The sequence below is a fragment of the Corvus brachyrhynchos genome, unplaced genomic scaffold (assembly GCF_000691975.1).
Source record: "Corvus brachyrhynchos isolate BGI_N302 unplaced genomic scaffold, ASM69197v1 scaffold8, whole genome shotgun sequence".
In the NCBI taxonomy this organism is placed as follows: domain Eukaryota; kingdom Metazoa; phylum Chordata; class Aves; order Passeriformes; family Corvidae; genus Corvus; species Corvus brachyrhynchos.
The window spans coordinates 562,196-571,911 of record NW_008240031.1 but is presented as its reverse complement, the minus strand read 5'-3'; the positions used below and the strand labels follow the sequence as shown (position 1 = coordinate 571,911).

The 9,716-nt window shown below is 37.4% G+C and overlaps 1 protein-coding gene across 2 annotated transcripts in view; it reads left to right on the top strand.

Moving 5' to 3' along the window:
• AP3B1 (adaptor related protein complex 3 beta 1 subunit) overlaps positions 1–9,716 on the top strand; it is a 149,178-nt gene that overhangs the window by 110,423 nt on the left and 29,039 nt on the right. For both annotated transcript variants that reach the window (XM_017743681.1, XM_017743679.1), the window contains 2 exons: positions 5,870–6,101; positions 8,950–9,034. In XM_017743681.1, the coding sequence (XP_017599170.1) occupies positions 5,870–6,101; positions 8,950–9,034 (317 nt within the window). The remainder of the gene's footprint in view (positions 1–5,869; positions 6,102–8,949; positions 9,035–9,716) is intronic.

Here is a 9,716-nt window from a genome sequence, read left to right as displayed (position 1 = left end):
CAGGGCCAGGGAGGGAGTTCGGCCCCTCTGCTCTGCTCTGCTGGGACCCCACCTGCAGTGCTGCATCCAGCTCTGGGGTCCCAGCACGGGAAGGACATGGAGATGTTGGAGCGAGTCCAGAGGAGGTCAACAAGAGGAATAGAGGGGAATGGAATACCTCACCTATGAGGAAAGGTTGGAAAAGGGAGAGCTTTGGAGTGACTTAATTGCAGCCTTCTGGTACCTGAAGGCAGCCTACCAGAAAGATGGAGAAGGACTTTTTACAAGAGCATGTAGTGACAGGATAAGGGGGATGGCTTCAAACTGAAAGAGTGCAGGTTTAGATTAGATATTGGGAAGAAATTCTGTTCTGTGAGGATGCTGAGCAGGTTGTCCAGTCAAGCTGTGAATACTCCATCCCTGGCAGTGTTCAAAGCCAGGTTGGATGGAGCTCTGAGCAACCTGATCCAGTGAAGGGCATGCTACCCATGGCAGGGGTGTTAAAACTTGATGATCTTTTTGGTCCATTCCAACCCAAGCCATTCAATGAGCACATGATTCTTCTTGAAAGGATGATTTGAGACCATACAAATATTACAGTAAAAAAAAAAGGCAGAGAAACAATTTTGGCAGCTTTACAGAGGCAGACTATGGGCAGCATAATAAAAGTGGTCTTTTGCTTGAGATTCATCTCTGGATGATTTAAAAATCAGTGAAGCTATTTGAGCAGTTTGGGGTTTTATTTCTTTTGGTTTTTATTTTCCTTGCAAGGTTTTGGAGAAAAAAGTATTTATCAATATCAAAATCAGGTAAGAATTTTTGAAACTCATATTCTAATGTCTGAAATTGTCTAAAATCACTGACAGTTTAAAGATACAATCATTAATATGGTAATTTTCAATTAGCCTCATTGACATGTTAATAATTAAGGAAAGTGTAGAGCCTAAAAGCTGGTGACAATGCAAAAAGAAGGGAGTTAGGATATATTAGAAATTGAAGGCGTTCCTAGCAGACATGGCTTTTAGAAGGTATTTAGTAGATGTAGGGCAACTAAACATACCTTTGGTGGAAAATGTTTTCCAGAATTCAGCATGATGTCCTTGAGTGTCTGTATGTCTAGATAAATTAGCCCAAATTGAATGATGGTATCCAGTTGCTTTTCTTAGATTGTACATAATAGGAGCTAGCTTGCTTGTTTGGTTTCCTTGCTCCCTGTCGGAGGGATTCTGTCATTACTTTGGCAATCCAGAGTATTGTGATTTAGGGGTGCTGTAATGTTGGTATTTCCAGCAGCCTTTTGAAATAATGCAGACTAGGATGCTGACATTCTTTGCTTGCATTTTATTTTACCTTTTTATGAATTATTAGTTATTTTTGTAAGAGCTGTAAAAGGGAGACATTGCCTTGGGACTGTGAGTAATATATAACTATTAATTGTGCAAAAGATCATGTTTCCTGCCAGTAGTTGAATTCTATTTTTCTGATTTTCCATCTTTCTTATAATATTTTAAAATTATAGTTAAGTTGCTCTCATTGCTTCAGTTGAAAGATCATGTAAATGTGGCTGTGCTATGTGATAGCCCTTCTCCTCTTAGCTGTTGCAGAGTTACTGGAGCATAGCCTCACCATGAGTGTGAGAGAGGTTATAGATCGCACAGCTCAGTAGGTAATTCTTGGATTATGTCATGGATATTGCCAGTAGGAGGATTACTTAGATTAAATGATGTCGTATGCTTTAACAGGATGTAAATTAGAGGAATAGAATTATAATTTTCATCACCCTTAGAAGCAAATATTTTTTCCCAATAATATATGTTTTATCCAAATATGTATATATGTTTATGAATTAGGATCAAGAATTAATCTGTGTTCATTATTGCAGGATTTTTAAACTAAGGAACAAATACAAAAGAAAACAAATAGAATTTTGTGTCAGTAGTAATGGTAGTATTGGTAATAACAATGCTTCTTTAAGGTCCCTCCCAGCCCAAACCATTCTGATTCTTTGGTGATTCTATGGTACTTCGTACAGGAGTGTATGTCCACCTCTGTTTTCTGTAGTAGGTTTAATAAGCCATGTAGTGCTTCTTATTTTAAATAATTATGGAAAATAGTTTTTTGTATTGATGTAAGCTTAATTAATAAGGACTTACTGAGCTTGCAAAAAGAAACATGTTGCTATTGGGAGGATTCTGTGGTTTGTGACTAATCAGCTCAGTTGTGATAAGAAAAGCCAGAACTACTACTATCAGTGATCTTACACTTTTCACATTTTTTCCCCATGATTAAAAGTGGGGGGGAGGGGGGCAGAATCCTAATGTTGCTCTTGTTCTTATACAAGAACTAGTTAAAAATACTTGCAGTTCTTCTAAGGTGATGAATTATCTTTCAACATGTGCAGTCAGTCTTTTGGCCAGTCTGACTGGTACCAAGGCAGTGTAACTATACGGTATCACTGTGGAGTCCCTACATGTGGTTGCTTTCAGTCAAAATGGGGTGGGAGGGCAGTCAGTATTTTAATTTTTTTTACTGTCTTTCTAAACAGCTGTATAAAAAAAAGTTTTGCAAGTTTAATCTTAATAGTCTAAACCCCAAAAAGCAGACACGCTCTGTCATAAAATAACTATTAGTGACTAGTTTGTATCCTATAAATCTAACTTGAGTTGATAATATGGTCCATTACCAGCTAACTGCACAGAGTATTTTTCATTTTACACTCTTCAGTTACTTTTTAGTGAAGTGTTAAAAAATATGAAGCTTTTCTCCTCTCTAAAATTGCACACTGTCTGTCTGTTATTAGGGAGATAACAGCTCTTATAAATGTTTCAGTAAGCGTTAAGTAGACAGTTATGTGCACTCTCATTCCACGCTTATTTGCTTACTGTAATAAACTGATAAAATATGTGTGGTTTGTCTCTGTGTATCTGCAGGCATCATGAGTCACATAGATTTCCTTTAGAAATAATGTTGTGTCTGCAGAATTGATTGGTTATTTTCATAAACCATCCAAAGGTACACAAACTACTTCTGTTATTTAAACATATGCTGTGTAAGATTTGTAGGAGATTATCTCCTGGTTAGTAGATGGTTCTTGTTCTGTTAACTCTGTGTGGTTTTATTTTAACCCCAGAGTGATTGCAGGTATCTGCCCCATGGGTTTTTTTGCAACTGCATAAAAAATTTTGGAATTAAAACAAAAAACTGTTTACCAGACTCATGCCGCTGTTAAATACATCACATTACAGTCACATCAGCCTCTGTCAGCTCAAAATCCTTGCTAGCAAGGCAAGGCAAGGCAAGGCTTTGAAAACCCCTATTTTCCAGAATTAAATTGCTTTGTTCAACATACATATGTTTTATTTATTTCTAGTACTGCCACATTAAATGCAAGTGAAAATTAATGTTCTTTAGGAAGAAAGATGACTTAAACATAATGTCATTATTCTGAGTGTCCTTTGTGTTTTTTGTTGCTATGTATAGTATGAAGTTGGAAATAGAAGTGAATGGGCTCACAAATGAAATTATTACTGAAACAAGAAGTAATGCTGAAGGGGGGCATAGATTAAAATCTCTAGAAATCACAGAAAGGATTCAGTAAAACTTGAATTGGTGCTACAATTTAAGTATAGTGAGAGTTTTTTTCTCTATGTCTATGCATTTTGGAGCAGCTCATCCTGGGTGCCATCACGCAGCACATGCAGGACAACCAGGGGATCTGGCCCAGCCAGCACAGGTTTGTAAAAGGCAAAGGTCCAAAGAGGCTGAGGCCGATGGTGTGAGGTTCAACAAGGGCCAGTGCCAGGTCCTGCTCTTGGGTCACAACAACCCCAGGCAGTGCCACAGGCTGGGGCAGAGTGGCTGCAAAGCTGCCCACAGGAAAAGGACCTGGGGGTGCTGGTGACAGCAACTGAACGTGAGCCAGGGTGTGCCCAATGGCATCCTGGCCTGGATCAGCAGTGGTGTGGCCAGCAGGACCAGGGCAGGGATTGTCCCCCTGCACTCAGCACTGGTCAGGTCACCACTGGTGAGGCCACACCTCAAAGCCTGTGTCCAGTTTTGGGCCCCGTAGTTCAGGAAGGTTGTTCTGTTGCTGGAGCGAGTCCAGAGAAGGGACATGGAGCTGGTGAAGGCTTTGGAGCATACTATGAGGAACAGCTGGGAGAGCTGGGGGTTTTTATCCTGGAGAAAAGGAGGCTCAGGAGTGACCTCACACTCTACAACTGCCTGAAAGGAGGGTGTAGCCAGGTGGGGGTTGGCCTCATCTCCCAGGTAAATAACAGAACAAGAGGAAATGGCTTCAAGTTGTGCCAGGGGAGTTTTAGGTTGGCTATTATGAAAACATTTCTTCACTGGAAGAATTATCAACCATTGGAACAGGTTGTCCAGGGAAGTGGTAGAATTCTTGGGAGTCTTCAGAAAGCATGTGAGTGTGACACCTGGGAACATGGTTTACTGAAGATGGCAGGGCTGGCTTAACAGCTGGACACAGATTTTAGAGGTCTTTTCCAACCTTAATGGTTCTGTGATTCTGTGTATCTACATGGTGGACTTCTGACTACTATTAATTAATTAATAAAGCCAGCCATAAGTTAACACAAAGAAGCTAGTGTACTTCAAAATACTTGTGTTAACATGAATTAAACATATATCCTAAACTTGTTAATGTAAAATGGGAGAACCATTTCATGAAATAATTATTCTATTATGCATGTCCTGCTCAAATTGAATTAAATATTCAAAGTTAGAGGCTAAGCTTAAAATTAAAAATAAGGTTTAAATTCCCTCTTAAGACTTTAATTTTGCTCATTACTTGAGCAATGGTTTAACTAACATGCTAATTTGACTGCTAATAACCTCTTACTGTTATTGTCTCTTTCTGTGTACCAATAAGATATTCATTATTCAAAGTACTTCCTTCATTATTTCATGACAGCTGAGGTTTTTTTGAGAGTTTGACCTTGTCAGTTATATTTCTAGAAAACTAAGCAGACTATTAATCTGTGAAAGTTTGAGACTTCTATTCAAAGATGTTTTGAATTTTTAGTAACTGTGAAGGTCCATACAAATTACACCTTTTCCATTAATTTTGCATTAGCTGTAAATCTGGTCATGTGATGTCGCAGAGGTCATTATTTTATAAATATAATTTAAAGTAACCCTAATCTTTCCTTAAAACTTGTGTAAAGAATTCAAATTCACTTGTCTGCATGTTTCTGCGTATGTCTGACTTTTGTACTTTTGAGCTCATGATTTCCTTGTCAGTAGTGTCTGGGAATTTGTTTGCACACTGAATGTTTTTCTTTCATGCTATTTCTGCCGGATAGAATGGACCCAAGCATCCTTGGGATTTCTCTTATTGCTTTTAGCAGCAAGACTATTTTAAAAGTGTCAGCATCCTTCTGCTCTATATAACTATGTTTTTACTATTTCACCAGTGTAATTGTTAGGCAACATTTTTTGTGATTTTAGCAAGAGAAACAGAAGACAATTTCTCACTATATTTCACATTACACAATGAGCTTGGGAATACCCTTGGGTTCTGATGCACAGATTGTTTCTTTTTGGAAAAAATGTAACTATTTAACTGTAACTCTTAAAAATATCTATAATTTAATAGCTAACTGTAAAGCTAAAAAATTTGAAAACAGATTTATAGTGGAAAGTGAGATGGATACAACAAAGTTATTTTCAGCACCAGAAATGTTTTTAGGCTCTGTTATCTAGTATCTATTACTGCAATTTGTTTATGCATTTGAATATGTCCTTTATGTTCACTAAAATTCCAACTCGAAAGCAGGTGCTCTAGCTGAGTGAAAAGTGCAATATTCAATTGTTGTTTTTACTGTTCTTGACTTGCAGCATTTGCCAACTGTTGTGTTGTACTTAACAGGTGGCTACGCAAGTCTCAGTGCCAACAAAAACATATGAACTGCTTCATCGAATGAGTGGGAAAGGATTAGCAGCTCGTTATCACTTCTCAAGACAGCCAGGCATTTTTGGTGATCATATGGTACCTGTGCAAGTGACAGTAACAAACACAACTGATCAGAAGATAGAGAATATTCACATTGGGGAGAAGAAGTTACCTCCAGGCATGAGGATGCATGAGTTTAATCCAATAGGTAACCATATCCTATGTTAAAAAATCTTTATGGTAATCTTCAGCAGAATTTCAAATACAGGGAAGTGGTTTTGCATAGTTACATGTATACTCATATATGTGTGTGTGGCAGATGGGGGTTAGGTATACACACGTACACACTCACTCATGCAACTATCCACTTGACGGGATAAAATCTTTCTGCATCCCTACAAACTTTGATTCTCCTACTGTCTTAGTCTAGACTGGCTATTATGGGCTACTATTAAGAATGAGGTTTTGGCTTTTATATTCACAATTATTTTCTTACCAAGTTTTAAATAAATCTGTAGATGTATTATTTATATCAGTGGCTCAGAACACTGTTGTTTCTTCCCATATCATCTTATGGCAGTAAAGTGGAAGTGTACATTTTAATTTATCTTGTATGTACCATAGTTCCACAGAGGGTGTCTGCTTAGACTAAATAAAAAGCAGTGTATAGTCAGACCTGACCTAGTTTTACTTTCTGTCTTCTGATCAGGATGGTTTTTGGCTAAATTTCTGTTTGTGGACAAGAGTATAAAACCTGAGAAAGAGCACAGATCACAGCAAGTTTTTTTCAAAAGTAGTGCCTGTGTACACAACCTGCTTTCTTTTCTCAGCAGCTTTTATTTTAGGATATTGTGGTGTAGTTGGAAGGAGCAAGTATTCCTGTTTCATAATACAAATTCTTCTCCTTCAATGACCTACATTATTATGTGAATATGTATCACAATTGAAGAATACAGGAACATGTTCTTAAAACCCAATAGTGAAATAAAGAGTTCGTTGTAAGTAGCTAAGCTGTTTGTATTAAATGGCTCTAAGCTATTGAAATACTTTTTTTTTAACATTTAAAAGATTATACAGTTTTACACCAAATAGCTACAGAAACAATTGTCCAGTGCTATAGTTTATTTCAGGGTTAAAATTAATAATAATAATAATAGTTTGCATCTTGGTAATGATACATACTTTATCAGCAATTACTTTTAAAACTCTATTAGTTTTTATTTAAGTGAACTTTGTGCTGCTTATTCCTCAAAATAAGTCCAGCTCAGAATTATGAAGTCAAGTTAGTTTTGCCCACGAGCTTTATTTTGTATCCCTGTCTGTAAACATTTGAAGAAATAAAGCACAAAGGCTTACAAGTAGAGATCTAGTAATACTATGAATCAGATCAGGAGATACCATACCCACAATAACAGTCAATTAAAAGTAGCATTCACTTGTCTCCCATAAAAACATGGGGGGAAAAAGGTGGAATTAATAAATTATCCACTTCAGGTTCCTTGAGCTCTGCAAAACAATCCTACCCTTCCAGGTATTTATTTCCCCAAGAAAGACATTGTGGTATCTGTCCTGGAAAGCTGTTGGTTTCTTCTGCAGAAATAAGCTATCCATGATCCGTAGTTCTTCCAAAAATGTTTTTTTTCTTGCTAGAATGCAAATTTTCTGTATTCTTTGTCACTTTATCCAGAACTAAGCCTGTATACCCTGTTCCTACTACATTTTATGTTTCCAGCATTTGGAAAACATGTCCTATAATTTACCCAGCAGACCCAACAGGAGAAGTGTCAGTGTAGACAGGTATTCCTACTGGAGTGTAAGTCTAGTTTTGCCTCAGTCACTGAAATTACTGTTGGCAATTGTCCTGATTCTTCCAGTAGAAATGGTTCAAATTATTTCACCCAAGTCCCTGTGCACAACATTTTCTTGTTGCTAAGTGTGTTTGAAAGTCCCTTTGAAAACATTAAGCTCAAAGACTTTGGTAAAGTTTATTCTGTATTTGAGCTGTAACCTGTAATCTTTCAGTGCTTTACACAGACTCCTTGGAATACTTTGTTTTCTATTCACTTCCTAGTGTTAATTTAGACTTTGCCAGCTGCATCAACTCCATGTTTTCGGTACTTTTACAAACTTAACCTGGATTTAGTTAAATTTTGATACATTTTGTCATGTAGCAGCTGTCTACTTTCAGTTCCTGAAAAGTATCAGATACATTATGAATAATCTGGAAATCAGACATTTTTCTGCCTGCCCAATCCTTTTTATTTGAATTCCTCTCTTTTAACTGTGCTTGCAGCTCTTTGTTGTGATCTTGAGAAGACAAAGTCTACTTCAGTGCTTCTTTTTACTTATGTAAAGGAAGAGCTTACAAGGAAAAGCCTTTAAAGAAAGCATTATCTCTACAGCATTAAGGAAACAGTGTAGTGATTTGGCTGAGAATCTGAGTATGTCTCTTGATACACTGTCAAGAGTGTCTCAGTCTGCACTGCTTGTATGGCACAGAGTGATCATCCATTTAGTGTTCATATTCTTTCTTCTCCCTTCCAACTAACGCAAGTGGAATATTGAGAGATGAGTAAACCACAGTAATTATGAAATAGTTTTAAGTTCAACTTATTTTCCATTACTGTGTGTATTAATTAAGAATTTATTAATTTGTTGTGTTTTGCTATTTACTAACTAAATCTGCAAACCACTGTTATTGAAAATGAAATCTCTGTGCTGTATCTATACACAATTAAAAGGATGTCACTTCAATATTTTTTCTATAAATAATTTTCCTCGCTTTTCTGATACAAAGCCTTATTTAGTTGATGGGGCTGTAAGACTGAAATGGCAACATTTCATGTGCATTAACTGGGTGAGAGATGGGATTCAGGACACTTACACATGCAAGTGTGACATTTGGGTGATACCTACGTGTAATAAAACTGCAACTATTGGATTTTTTCTTACAGAAGTTTTTGGGGGTTATAATTATGTGAAGTTTGGGGAGTTGCACCTGAGGTCTTCTGTTGCCTTGCGTGGGTACTTGACGTGTTAAAAATCTCTTCATGCAGAGTGCCTTGAGCCTGGAGGATCCCTTACTGCTACAATGGGTATTGACTTCTGTGATTCTACCCAGACAGCCAGTTTCCAGTTATGGTAAGTTCTTGGCGAGGGGAGGGTAATTTTTTGCTCCTGGAAGGCAAAAGTAGTGTTTATTGGAAGTCTCCGTGGCAGCAGCAGGCTCGCTGTTTTTTGAAATACTCAAAGAATTAAACAAAACTTACAGCATGATGTATATATATCCAAGATGTTTTTAGAGAAACATTAGATGTTTTAGAGAACACATTACTAGTGTTCAGTTTTACTTTTAGAAGCTTTATTTTTTTGTCCCACTCTTCTTGTGAGTCTTCTTATTAACACCATCTTGAAAGGAGCAGTCATGTCTGACTGTTCTTCTGTAGTGTTTTGTGTGTGTTCTTCCTTGTAAGAAATGGCACGTCAAAATGGCACATAGTGGGAGCAATTTTACTACCCTGAATGTTTATTATGGCTGTTTGTGGTCGTTGTAACATGATTGCCTGAAAACAACCCCAGAATTTCCCAGCCAAAGAAGTTTATTTCTCATGCTGTAGATTCTTCTAATCGAATAGTGAGAATGAAACCAAGTAACTGGCTGGCCAACTAAATCCGAACTAACATGCCTGATGTACACTTTTGGTGCTCGTTATTGGTGTGTGCAAGGTCCTCCTTCTGCATTCTAGGCTAACAGGGAACCCATTCACCCAGTGAGAATTGTGTTACAAACTAGCATTTGAAACCTCGGTAATTTACAGTAACA